The 14,335-nt window shown below is 45.6% G+C and overlaps 1 protein-coding gene across 5 annotated transcripts in view; it reads right to left on the bottom strand.

Annotated features, from left to right (window-relative positions):
* The window catches only part of LOC120989401 (colorectal mutant cancer protein-like), a 167,863-nt gene extending 158,202 nt beyond the window's left edge, over nt 1-9,661 (bottom strand). For 3 of the 5 annotated variants that reach the window (XR_005776261.1, XM_040417475.1, XM_040417479.1), the window contains exon 1: nt 9,606-9,661. Coding sequence is in view for 1 of the 5 variants with exons in the window: in XM_040417477.1 (XP_040273411.1) it covers nt 9,606-9,642 (37 nt within the window). In the remaining 4 variants the exon portion in view is untranslated. Of the gene's footprint in view, nt 1-9,521 lie in introns of all 5 variants that reach the window. The other 2 variants (XM_040417477.1, XM_040417476.1) reach the window with 2 other exon arrangements.
* Nucleotides 9,662-14,335: the final 4,674 nt, after the last annotated feature.

The raw sequence follows: 14,335 nt of genomic DNA on the forward strand, positions 1-14,335 counted from the left end.
CTTTACAATGCATTCAAATACGTGTGTATTGGAATGCATTGGCTGTATGAGTAATACAGTGAGTATTACTCATACAGCTTCCGGCCTGTGAGATCCAGAGGGCTGGATCTCACAGGCTCGTCACCGGAAGGCAGCGCTGATGCCTCAGGAAGGCATCGCGCTGCCTTCCATGCCATCGGGTCCCCCCCACAGCCCACGGGGACCCGATGGCACCACCGTCGCCCGCACAATAAAAAGCCGCAAACCGCAGGTCTGAATTGATCACGGGACCCCCCCCCCCCGCGCATTTAGCCGAGGTGCCTGCTCAATGATTTGAGCAAGCACCAGCTTCCGATCACCGCCCGCCGCGCGGCGGTGATCGGAAATACACAGAGCGTACAGGTACGCCCTGTGTCCTTAAGTACCAGGACATAAGGGCGTACCTGTACGGCCTGTGTCCTGAAGAGGTTAACAAGTGAAATGCATGCTCTATTGGGTTCAGATCAGGTGACTGACTTGGCAATTCAAGAATATTCAACTTTTTTGCTTTAATAAACTCTTGGGTTGCTTTGGCTTTATGTTTTGGGTCATTGTCCATCTGTAATATGAAACGCCGACCAATCAGTTTGGCTGCATTTGAGCACACAGTATGTCTCTGAAAACCCCAGAATTCATCTGATTGCTTCTGTCCTGTGTCACATCATCAATAAACACTAGGGACCCAGTGCCACTGGCAGCCATGTATACCCAAGCCATCACACTGCAGATGAGGTGGTATACTTTGAATCATGAGCTGTACCATGCCTTCGCCATACTTTTTTCTTTCCATCATTCTGGTAAAGGTTGATCTTGGTTTCATCTGTCCAAAGAATGTTCTTCCAGAAGTGTGCTGTTTTTTTTAGTCTAGCTTTCTTATTCTTGAGGCTTATGAGTGGCTTGCACTGTGCAGTGAACCCTCTGTATTTACATGCAGTCTTCTCTTTACGGTAGATTTGGATATTGATACGCCTATATTCTGGAGAGTGTTGTTCACTTGGTTGGCTGTTTTGAAGGGGTTTCTCTTCACCATTGTAATTATTCTGCGATCATCCTCCACATTGTCTTCTGTGGGCGTCCAGGTCTTTTTGCACTGTTGAGGTCACCAGTGCATTCTTTCTTTCTCAGGACGTACCAAACTGTATATACCTAATAGTGTAGCAATTTCTCTGATGTTTTTTTATTTTTTTCCGCACATGAAGAGCTCCCCTGTTTTACCTGCATGGAGAGCTCCTTTAACCACATATTTACTTCTCAGCAAAATCTTCAAAATGCAAGCACCACATCTCAAATCAACTGTCACGGGTGAAGTTGCAGATAGCTGGAACTTATAAATAAACGACCGACTGGCTTGATCCCAAACTAAGGAGCATATAGGTGAGCCCTTTAAAACCATAGAGCTCTCCCTGACTGCTAAGCACATGCAAGGGTCTCAATGGTAGACGATTGCATGCCCACGTACCTAAGACTGTGTGACACCTGAAAACCCTATAATAGTGAGGGGACACGACCACCGGCTCCCTGCATTTAATACGGACGGAGTCAGGGTCACCTAGAATCAAGCCAGCAAGGAAACACAATAAAGGAAAAGACTTATCTGAGCAAACAGCAGCAGCAGCCTCCAGCAGTGAACACTTCATCCAGGAAGTAGTATAAACCACAAAGTGAGGCAGTATGGGAGGGAATATAAAGGAAGACAATTAGTCTAAATAAGTGACACCTGGCAGAAGGAAAGGAGATGACAAAGTGAAACCAAAACAAAGAACGTCATACAAGAGGTAGAGAAGAACGTCTGTCAGACCTTCTCACAGAACTGGCGGTGACAGTACCCCTCCCTCTACGGGTGGACTCCGGACACTCAGAGCCCACCTTCTTAGGATAAGACCTATGGAAAGCCATGATGAGACGAGTGGCCTTAATGTCCGCCACTGGGACCCACATCCTCACCTCAGGACCATAACCCTCCCAATGAACGAGGTACTGAAGAGAACCGTGGATAATGCGAGAATCCACAATGCTAGAGATTTACCATCAACAAAATCGGAGGAGGAGGCAAAGAGGAGGGTACAGTGGGTTGGACATAAGGTTTTAATAGGGACCTGTGAAAAACATTATGGATCTTCCAAGTCTGAGGAAGATCAAGACGGAAGGCAACGGGATTGATGACGGACAAGATTTTGTAAGGCCCAATAAACTTAGGACCCAACTTCCAGGAGGGAACCTTCAGTTTGATATTCTTTGTAGACAACCACACCAGATCACCCACATTCAGGTCCGGACCAGGCACACGTCTCTTATCCGCCACACGCTTATATCTCTCACTCATCCTCTTCAGATTACCCTGAATCTTTTGCCAAATAAATGACAAAGACGAGGAAAATCTCTCCTCATCAGGTAAACCAGAAGACCCCTCTCCAGAGAATGTCCCAAACTGCGGATGAAACCCATATGCACCAAAAAATGGTGACTTATCAGAGGACTCCTGGCGACGGTTATTTAAAGCAAACTCAGCAAGGGACAAAAAAGAATACCAATCCTCCTGATTCTCCGCCACAAAACAGCGCAGATATGTCTCCAGATTCTGATTGACGCGTTCGGTCTGACCATTCAACTACGGGTGAAAAGCAGAAGAGAACGACAACCGAACCCCCAATCGAGAACAAAAGGCCTTCCAGAATCTGGAAATAAATTGCGTGCCCCTATCAGAAACGATGTCTGAAGGAATACCATGCAGTTTAACAATGTGATCAACAAACGCTTGCGCCAGCGTCTTAGCATTGGGTAACCCAGGAAAGGGAATGAAATGCGCAATTTTGCTAAAACGATCCACTACCACCAGAATCACAGTCTTCCCCGAGGAACGAGGCAGGTCCGTAATGAAGTCCATGGACAGATGCGTCCAAGGACGGGAAGGAATGGGTAATGGGAGGAGAGAACCCGATGGCCGTGAATGAGGGACCTTGGCACGAGCGCAGGTCTCGCAGGCTGCCACAAAACTCTCAACCGTCTTACGAAGAGCCGGCCACCAGAATCTCTGAGCAATGTGGCTCTATTCCCCGGGTGCCCAGCAAGGACAGTATCGTGGTGCTCCTTAAAAACCTTGTGTCGTAAAGCGAGAGGCACAAACAACCTCCCAGGAGGACAAAGATCAGGAGCCTCTGCCTGGGCTGCCTGAACCTCTGCCTCCAAATCAGGATAAAGAGCAGAGACGACCACCCCATCAGCCAAAATGGGACCCGGGTCTTCAAAGTTCCCCTCTCTCGGAAAACAACGTGACAGGGCATCCGCCTTCACATTTTTAACCCCAGGGCGGAACGTACCAACAAAATTAAACCTAGAAAAGAACAAAGACCATCTGGCCTGTCTCGGGTTCAGACGCTTGGCCGATTCCAAGTAGGCCAGATTCTTATGGTCGGTAAACACGGTAATAGGATGTCTGGCTCTCTCTAACCAATGGCGCCATTCCTCAAAAGCTAATTTGATGGCCAACAACTCCCTATCTCCATCATAATTTCTCTCTACAGAGGAGAGTTTCCTTGAGAAAAAGGCATACGGTCGCCATTTGGCAAGAGAGGGACCCTGAGATAAGACCGCACCCACACCCACCTCAGAAGCATCCACCTCAACAATAAAAGGTAGATAGACATCAGGTTGTACCAAAATGGGAGCGGAAGCAAAAAACTATTTAATGCTAAAAAAGGCTTTAAGCACATCTACCGACCACGAGGAAAAATCCACCCCCTTTTTAGTCATATCAGTGAGTGGCTTAACAACAGAGGAATAATTCAAAATGAACTTTCTGTAATAATTGGCAAAACCCAAAAACCGCATCAGCGCCTTCTGATTCTCAGGAAGCTCCCAATCAAGCACAGCACGGACCTTCTCAGGGTCCATCCGAAAACCAGAAGCGGAGAGAAGAAAACCAAGAAATTGAATCTCCGGAACCGCAAACACACATTTTTCCAGTTTAGCGTACAATTTATTCTCCCACAGAATCAGCAAGACCTGACATAGGTGGTCCTGATGAGTCTTGAAATCAGGAGAAAAAAATCAAAATGTCATCTAGATATGCCAGTACAAATTTCCACATTAAATTATAAAAAATGCTGTTCACAAAATGTTGGAAGACGGCCGGAGCATAACCAAATTCTTGAAATGACCCTCAGGGGTATTGAAGGCCGTCTTCCATTCGTCCCCTTCCCTGACCCTGACTAGGTTGTATGCCCCTCTTAAATCCAACTTAGAAAAAACTTTAGCCCCAACAATCTGGTTAAACAGGTCCGGGATCAGAGGAAGCGGATATTGGTCAAGAAACGTGATACGGTTAAGCTCACTGAAATCTAGACAAGGTCTTAAAGAAGCATCTTTTTTCTTAACAAAAAAAAAAAAACAGCGGCAACAGGTGACTTCGAGGGTCGGATGAGTCCCTTTCTCAGGCTCTCAGAGATATAAGTACGCATAGCGACTCTTTCAGGTTGGGAGAGATTGTATAATCGTGATTTTGGCAGCTTGGCGCCTGGAATGAGATTAATAGGGCAGTCGTACTCCCGGTGAGGGGGCAACTCCTGGACACCACTCTCGGAAAGCACATCAGAAAATTCAGAGAGAAAAGATGGCACAGTCTTGGTAGAAACCTCTGAAAGAGACGCCGTGAGGCAATTCTCTCTGCAAAACTCACTCCAACCATTTATTTGCCTTGCTTGCCAATCAATGGTGGGGTTATGTTTAGTGAGCCAGGGTAGCCCCAACACTAGAGGAGTAGGTAATCCGCTTAAGACGAAACATGACATATCCTCAACATGAGCGTCACCCACAGTCAAACGGATATTGTGAACTATGCCCTTTAACGATCTTTGAGAAAATGGAGCGGAATCGATAGCAAAAACAGGTATATCCTTTTCCAAAGTGCACACCTGGAAACCATGCGTTGTTGCAAATTGATTATCAATGAGATTGACAACTGCTCCACTATCTACAAAAATCTCACAAACAATGTTCTTGCTGTCTAGTGCCACCCTGGCAGGTAGGAGAAAACGGGAACTACAAGTGCAATGAGCAGGACACTGGGTCAGTTGGGGCTGCTATGCAGTGGGTCAGATTTAGATGTAAATAAGTTTATGACGCCAGTTGCAGCTTGCGCAGGTACTGTAAAAGGGCCCTTTAAGATGGTATAGCTCATGTACTAGGATAGGAATGCCAGAGGGGGATATTGTCTCTGTATTGTGTCAACGGTGTCTCCTACCTTAGTACGGCTGGACTCCTGTATCCTGGCTCACATGCAACAAAATTGAGTGCTGTAAATAGGAGTACTGGGGGAATGATGGAATTCCACACAGAAAAGAGGGTCCAACTTGTCTTTACTTGATGTTATAAGAGGCAGCTTTAGATCCATACAATATTACAGCAATAGTCTTTAGGTCCCAGCAGGTCTTGGCATATGTGGCAGGAATTATATCTATATATTCTGCATCTAGTACATACGCCTTTAAGAGTCTGGCAGGTATCTGTCTTCTGCTCTGTCTATCTTCTGCTTTGTTTGGGCCTGACTAGCTATGGAGGTACTTATCTTCTCCTTGTATTTGGAATCTGTACTTACAGGACTGCTCGCAGGGAATGGTGGTTTCTTCCTGGAGATCTAGTAGTTCTGAAGATGGCTGCTTTCTTTGTCATCCAGCTGAGGTAAGGAACTCGGGCTGGGAAGATTGCTTTGGGCCTCAGCAAAGGCCTGAATCCTTGGTTGGGATCTCTGTTTTCTGGGAGCTCCTATTCACACAGCCTACCCCAACAGGGGGTGGCTGGTACACTGCCTAGAACTTTCTGTCCTCCCTCTGAAGTAGGATGTGGGAACATTCCACTCCTCCTCAGGTAGGGGAAAGCTAGCCTAGAATAGTCTATTCCAGTCTAGATATAGTAACTGGCTTTATTCTGTCTACATGTTGCTGCCACCTGCTGGTGTACATTTGGAATTACAGCAAATACATTCAATACAGACATAGAAATGGCATACAATATAAATGCAATGTCAGGTTACACAGGGTGACAACACATCTACACTTTAACATCATGAAGCTGGGTGACAGAGTTTAGTGACATACTCTGGGATGTTACACAAGCAAACGGCAAACCTTCAATTTCCGCATCAACCTTGCCAATAGTATCAAATGAAAAGTTTTTAGAGGATTTCTTTTCTTTCTTTCTTTTTTTTTTATTACCCTCAGAAAACTCCATGAATCTCCTAGAGGGGCAAACATTAGCCAAATGATTTATACCCCCACAACAGAAACAAACCCTCCTCTGAGAGCTGAATCCTCTACTATCAGAGGCAAGCAAACCCAGCAGCATGGCCTCCTCCTCAGAGGTGATTGAGACAGACTGAGACCCCTGCGCACTGAATGAGACAGCCCCACTGTCCTTGGGCTGAATAACACAGGAAAGAGTAGTCTCCTCTCTCTCTCTAAGACGCCTGTCAATACGAACAGCTAGAGACATGACAGACTCTAACGACGCTGGTCTCTCATGAAAAGCAAATGCATCTTTCAATCTTTCCGAAAGACCATGGCAAAATTGACTTCGGAGTGCAGCATCATTCCAACCAGTATCAGCTGCCCATCTCCGAAATTCAGAACAATATATCTCTGCGGACTGTTTACCCTGGCATAAAAGACGCAGTTTAGATTCAGCCAGAGCAATACGATCCGGGTCATCATATATCTGCCCCAGGGCTACAAAAAATTCATCCACCGATCGGAGGGGCCGTGCCCCCACCGGCAGCGAAAAGGCCCAAGACTGAGCGTTATCCCTGAGCAGCGAGATGATGATCCCCACCCTCTGCTCCTCATCACCAGAGGAATGGGGAAGTAGGCGAAAATGGAGTTTGCAAGCCTCTCTAAAGCAAACAAAATTCTCACTACCCCCGGAGAACGTATCCGGAAGCAAGATCTTAGGCTCGGAACAAACTCCATGAACGCCAGCAGAACCGGTCACCTGAAACTGAGACACAGTTTTACGGAGATCTGCTACCTCCAGCGAAAGACCTTGCATGCGGTCAATAAAGGCTGAAACCGGATCCATGCTTAAGACGGTGTTGGCGGTTTATAATGTCACGGGTGAAGTTGCAGATAGCTGGAACTTATGAATAAACGACTGACTGGCTTGATCCCAAACTAAGGAGCATATAGGTGAGCCCTTTAAAACTCTAAGAGCTCTCCCTGACTGCTAAGCACATACAAGGGTCTCAATGGTAGACGATTGCATGCCCACGTACCTAAGACTGTGTGACACCTGAAAACCCTATAATAGTGAGGGGACACGACCACCGGCTCCCTGCACTTAATACGGACAGAGTCAGGGTCACCTAGAATCAAGCCAGCAAGGAAACACAATAAAGGAAGACTTATCTGGGCAAACAGCAGCAGCAGCCTCCAGCAGTGAACACTTCATCCAGGAAGTAGTATAAACCGCAAAGTGAGGCAGTATGGGAGGGAATATAAAGGAAGACACTTAGTCTAAATAAGTGACACCTGGCAGAAGGAAAGGAGATGACAAAGTGAAACCAAAACAAAGAACGTCATACAAGAGGTAGAGAAGAACGTCTGTCAGACCTCACAGAACTGGCGGTGACATCAACTCCAGGCCTTTTATGTGCTTAATTGAGAATGAAATAATGAAGGAATTGGCCACGAAACAGCCTTTAAGTCAATTGTACGATTACTTTTGATCCTTTTAAAAACAGGGTGCACATGTAAAGGAGCTGAAATTTACTAAACCCTTCATCCAATTTTAATGTGGATACCCTCAAATCAAAGCTAAAAGTCTGGACTTTATGTCCATGTCCATTATATAACTATAGTGTTGTAGCTGGCTGGCACCCCACCGTTTCCAGGGATCCGGTGCTCGGTGATGGGATAGAATGTCCCTCAATTATATAGAAAAAATTCACGGCACTGGGAAGTATAATGCAACTTAATATAGAGTATTTATTCCATCCATATGAAATGTATAACAAATAACGCCAACGTTTCGGTCCTCCCGGACCTTGATCACGGTCGGAAAGGCAGGAGTATGCGGTGTGCCTTTCCGGCTGTGATCAAGGTCCGGGAGGACCGAAACGTTGGCCTTATCTGTTATACATTTCATATGGATAGAATAAATACTCTATATTAAGTTGCATTATACTTCCCAGTGCCGTGAATTTTTTCTACATTATATAACTTGAATATGTTTTAGTAAACAGGTAAAAAAACAATATTTGTGTCAGTGTCCAAATATATATGGATCTAACTATATATGGCACCTGAGGGGTTAACTGCCGCTGATCGCAGCTCCCTGTCATAGAGGTCGGGTGCCGGCTATGTGATTCTGCCGCCGGCACCCGTCTTCATTGGTGGCGCTGTGGCAGTTCTGATCGGAGCCCCAGCAGTGTAATCCTGGGGCTCCGATCAGTTACTATGGCAGCCAGAACACTACTGAAGCCTTCCATGGTAAGCTTCCTGCTGCGGTTTGCACAAAGCACACAGCAGCAGGGACAGTGCAAAGTCCTATTCACCCTAATAGGATCCAAAGATCCCAGGTTCTAGCGCATAAGGGGGAAAATTGTTATTAAATCAAAAGTTTTAAAAAAAGTTAAAAAAACACACCAAAATATTAAGTATAAATCCCCACTTTCCCAATTTTACATATAAAATATATAAACAATAAATAAATAAACATATTACATATCACCATGGCTGAAAAGTCCAAACTATTAAAATATTTTAAAAATCTCCTATGTGGTGAACGCCATAACAGAAAAAAATTAAAATAAAAACTGCCGAATTAAATTTTTTTTGTCACCTTGTCCCCCCAAAAAATAGGATAGGACTGTTCGATTATGGGCCGGACGTTCCATAAAATGCAGAATGCATGCTGCTTTTTTGGTGTTTTATTTTTTCGCAGGGTATCGAATGGTATGGAGTATCGCAATACTTTTTTATGGTATTGAAATTGAATCAAAATTTTGGTATCGTGACAACCCTAGTGCAAGCTCGTATTCTACATTACATGATAGACAGAGCATTGTGCACACCCATCTATGAAGTCCAGTGGAAGTTAATAGGGAGTGGTTAGATAATGCAAGAAACAGGAAAATCAAATATCCTGTCTTGTTATAATCGGACATACAGGAGCCTGATGAAAATGAATATAACCACAAATTATATTATATGAAACAGAATTAAAACATACACGCTCAAAAAGTGCTGTGACTTATTATTGTGTATGTAGCAATAGGAACCTTTACAGAGGATTAGAATAGGCTTTACGTTTTTACATTTTTTCTTTGCTTAGAAACAGCTGAAAAGTTGAACACAGCCAACGAGAAAATCCTGTATGTAGGTGAATTCAGTAAGAATATGTTGTGCGTGTGGATTAGTCAGGGGGAAAAAAGAAAGAAGAGCGTACTCATATATGATAGAGACCTACAAAGAGACTTAGAGCAATGAAAGCACTTACATGTCATACATGCTTACTATATCTGCATAGTCTACCAGGCTCATCCCAACAGATAACTTCTACATCAGAGGTGATCGATCAAGGCATATGAACACACTCACCACTACTACCCAGACCATCCAACACCGCCAGCAGCATGTAACACTCTGGAAACAAGAAGAGGAAACAGGACGTGATCTGGAGACAGGGACATTCATTTCATAGCAAAGGGCTTCCTGAGGGAGTAGACAATGTAAACTGTGGCAGGGAGCCTGATACTTCAGGACATCGGAGAAGATTTATCAATTTACAGATTGTTATATGACAAAACATACATTTGTCCTTGTTACCTGAAAGCTGCAAAATAATGCTCCAATACAATGCCGAGAAAACACTGCTACACAATATAAACACGATGGCTAATATGATATGTCTATACAGCGTCAAAACAATAGAACCAAATAAAGCCAATGTATACTCTATATCTATATTACTGTTACCTGAATACAGCGTGCAATGCAACATAACACTCCTATACCATACCTAAAAAATGCTGTAATTCAACATAAAAGCAATACATGACCAATATAATATGTCTATACAGTGTCCAAACAATACTACCAAATAAAGCAAATGTATAATGCTAAATATCTATATAAACAGTCGAGTCACATTATTATGACCACTAGCTAATATCCAGAGTAACCGCCATGTGTGTACAGACAGCAGCTAGATGGGCTGGGGGTGACTCAATAAGGTCCTGGTAGGTGGTCACAGGTACAGCTGCTGGAGGATGCGTGAGGGAGGATCCATGAAGATTGGGGTGGTCCCACAGATGCTTCACTGGGTTCAAGTCTGGGGAATTAGGGGGCCAGGGTAGTACTTGGAAGTCTTGGTCATGCTCTTCCAACCAATGTCGGATGTTTCAAGCTTTGTGACATGTTGCGTTGTCTTGCTGGAAGATCCCATATGCCCCAAGGAAGACAATCAGCATGTATGAATGTAGGTGATCTTCAATAATAGATTCATACTCAAATCGCTTAAGAGTGCCTTCCACATAGATGAGTGGGCGAGAGAATGCCATAAAAACATTCCCCAGACCATAACGCTGCCACCACCAGCTTGTATTATTCCAGCAGTGGTTGCAGGGTGTTTGTTCTCTGATGTTTCTCGCCTGACCACGTCCATCCGTTCGATAAAGCAGAAAATGTGACTCATCGGAGAAGGCAACTCTTTCCCAATCAGCAGAGGTACAATTCCGATACTGCCACGATAACTGAAGCATTTTCTGCTGATGTAACTTCGACAGCAGAGGCGCAATGACCATCCGTCTGCTTCTTAGCCCCACAGTAGGGTTCACTGTTCTGTTGTTTTAGACACACGTCTGGTAGCCCCCTGGTTCTTTTTGGCAGTGAGCTGCTCCACAGTAGCTTGTCAGTCTGCCCTTTTGCACCTTCGTAGCTGACGTTCAGCTCTCACATCAATGGCATATGGTGCTCTACAGTATCCATGTCACTTATTCACAATGGTGCCACTGCCATTTGTCCACTTACACTACACTTTACCACAAACTGTGCAGTTTTAAAAATACTGCCACCCTTGGCCCAAAAGCCAATTATCATCCCCTTTTGCAACTCTGATAAATTGTCCTTTTACCCATGACAGCAACGAGGGATATGTGTGCAGACAGTAGGGTTGTTGTGGGTATCGAAATTTCGATACCCAATCGATACTTCTGTCCCGGTATCGATACGATACCGGGATTTCCATTTTTTCGATACTGGGCTGCGCTGCTGCGCAGTCTAGTATTTCTTAACATGAGAGCGCTGCTCTCAGCACGCACATGTTCCCTCAGCAGCACAGGGAGAAGGAAGCAGTCTCTCCCTCCCCCTGAGCTGCTGCTGCCACCAATGAATGGAGAGAGGGGCGGAGCAGGGGCGGGCGCACTGCGCCATCAATGATAGGACTTTTCCTACACAGAGCGGCGCCCAGAGATGTTCCAGCACTTACTATTATTCCTGGGCGCTGCTCCGTTTGCCCGCTGTGCGCCTGTGCCCCATTACAGTCTCCTGCAGTCCTGCTCCATATGCTAATTACTATCTGAACAATGGGGAGGAGACAGCAGCTTCTCTAGTGGGCGTTCCTTCTCCCTGCGCTGTGATTGGACAGCGCTACAGCCAGGGAAAAGGAACGCCCACTAGAGAAGCTGATGTCTCCTCCCCATTGTTCAGATAGTAATTAGCATATGGAGCAGGAGAGGAGACAGTAATGGGGCACAGCAGGCGAACGGAGCGGCGCCCAGGAATAATAGTAAGTGCAGGGACATCTCTGGGCGCCGCTTTGTGTAGCCTAATACTTAAAGACTACTTTATATGGGTCCAGACTTTAACACATAATACAGGAGGCGGGTGCCGACAGCAGAATCGCATTGCTGGTGTTCTGCCAAATCTCTATACCTTGCCAAAAGTCTATACCGGAAGTGACGCGGCCGCACCGGAAGTGACGAGATCGCCAAGGAATCAGCTGGAGGAGGGTGTGCGCGGCGCTGCGCAAGCGCACATCCACCGGCTTAGCGAAGAATTATTGCAGCGCCGCGATAGAAGTACTTCGTACACCGCGCGTGCGCACTTAGGGGTATAGAGATTTTGCAGCGCAAAATGTTTTATCAGATCTCCCTACTCCTTAGTGCGCAGGCGCCCACAAATCATCAGTTGCAGTTCATCTTTACCGCAGAGCTGAGTGCTGGATACCAAGCTCACCGCATAGTAGAGCTGAACTGCAACTGATGATTTGTGGGCGCCTGCGCACTCAGGGGTAGGGAGATCTGATGAAACATTTTGCGATGCAAAATCTCTATACCCCTAAGTGCACACGCGCGGTGTACGAAGTACTTCTATCGCGGCGCTGCAATAATTCTTCGCTAAGCCGGTGGATGTGCGCTTGCGCAGTGCACACTCTCCTCCAGCTGATTCCTTGGCGATCTCTTCACTTCCGTTGCGGCCGCTTCACTTCTGGTATAGACTTTTGGCAAGGTATAGAGATTTGGCAGAACACCGGCACCCTGCCCCTGGCAGGGAGCTGCGATTAGCAGCAGTTAACCCCTCAGGTGCCGCTGATCTGCCAGTACACGCCTCCTGTATTAAGGGACCCCCCACCCCATTAAAATCATTGGTGGCACAGTGCCCCCTCCCCCCAGTATTAAAATCATTGGTGGCAGTGGCCACAGGGTCATCTCCCCTCCCCCTCATTGGTGGTGCAGTACCAGCAGCGTAAGCTTGGAGCTCCGATCGGTTACCATGGCAGCCAGGACGCTACTGAAGCCCTGATGCCGTGTGCACAGAGCACAGAGCAGCAGGGACAGTGTGAAGTCCTATTCACCCTGATAGAGCTCTATCAGGGTGAATAGGACAAGGGATGAAAAAAATCCCAGGTTCTGGCCCCTAAAGGGGGAAATAGTTATTAAATAAAAAGTGTCAAAAAAAATAAAAAATTAAGTATAAAATGTATAAACATATCACATATCGCCACGTCAGAAAAGTCCAAACTATTAAAATATAAAAAAAAATCTATGCGGTGAACGCCGGAACAGAAAAAAATAAATAAAAACTGCGCGATTCGCCATTTTTTAAAATGCGGAATGCACGTGGCTTTTTTGGCTTATTATTTTCGCGTGGTATCGAATGGTATCGAGTATCGCAATACTTTTTTATGGTATCGAAACCGAATCAAAAATTTGGTATCGCAACAAATCTAGCAGACAACCTGTCACACCTTATATATACCCCCCAAGCCAACTCAACACACGTGAGCTCTGCGGCCCTGTTCCTTCATCATCGAAATCTTGCGCCTGCGCCGTTCACTTCTTTATTCGGCGCAGTGAGTGAATGATGCGCTCCTGGTGCCGGATTCCTTACTGCGCTTGCGCCGACTACGTCACAGTGAGGAAGCCGGCATCAGGAGAGCGGCCTTCACTAACTGCGCCTGCGCCGAATACAGAAGTGAACGGCGCAGGCGCGGGATTTCGTCAACGATACAGCGAACCGTGACATCAATCAAGAGGAGCGGGGCGGGCAGAACAGGGGACCTGGGCGGGATAAAGCGTGAGTAGACTGAGCCTCTAGGTGCTGATTTTACGCCCGCATAGCACCTAGAGGCTCATTAGCATATAATAAAAGTGCTTTTTTTACCAAAACGGCTGCAGGGAGAAATGTCAAAAACATACTGTTATGTAGTGCTGACATTAGAGCGTCGCTAATGTCAGTCAGCTACGTCACAGTATTTCTGCTGGTAGAAACCCTTTAAACACTAATTTGTAGGTCCCATTTCCGCTGATGTAGGAAATCCAGGAAAATGAAAATGTATTTACCCAAAATTTTCATTTTCTGCACAACTTTCCATACCTCTAATCCATCCCTGCTCAGCTTTATAGGGGCCATTGTGAATAGTTAATTGTTTGATTGATCATTACTGCTTATTAACCTGTCTCTGTCTAGTCGTACCTAGGGGGCTTTAGCCTATTCATGACTGTGCTGCCTACGGACTACAGGAAATGAAAATTTCAGGTAAATACATTTTGAACTTACATTTGAACTGGAAAACTGACTGGAAAACTGGAGTGTTAAAATACGTCGAGTGAACTCATAAAACTTTCCATAAACTTGTAAGCAGTATTGCAGTAATAGTAGTTCAAATAAGGCCACATGTAGAAATTGGATCCCACAACTGCCACTTTGCTGTGTGGCATTGTTACCAGCATCGCAATAGGTCTTCCTCTTTTTTCAACCTTTGCATTATAAGGGGCCGTTCACATGGCATTTTTGACAGTTGAATTTGGTGCAGATTCCGCAGAAAA

This window comes from Bufo bufo, chromosome 2, assembly GCF_905171765.1.
Source record: "Bufo bufo chromosome 2, aBufBuf1.1, whole genome shotgun sequence".
Taxonomy (NCBI): Eukaryota; Metazoa; Chordata; class Amphibia; order Anura; family Bufonidae; genus Bufo; species Bufo bufo.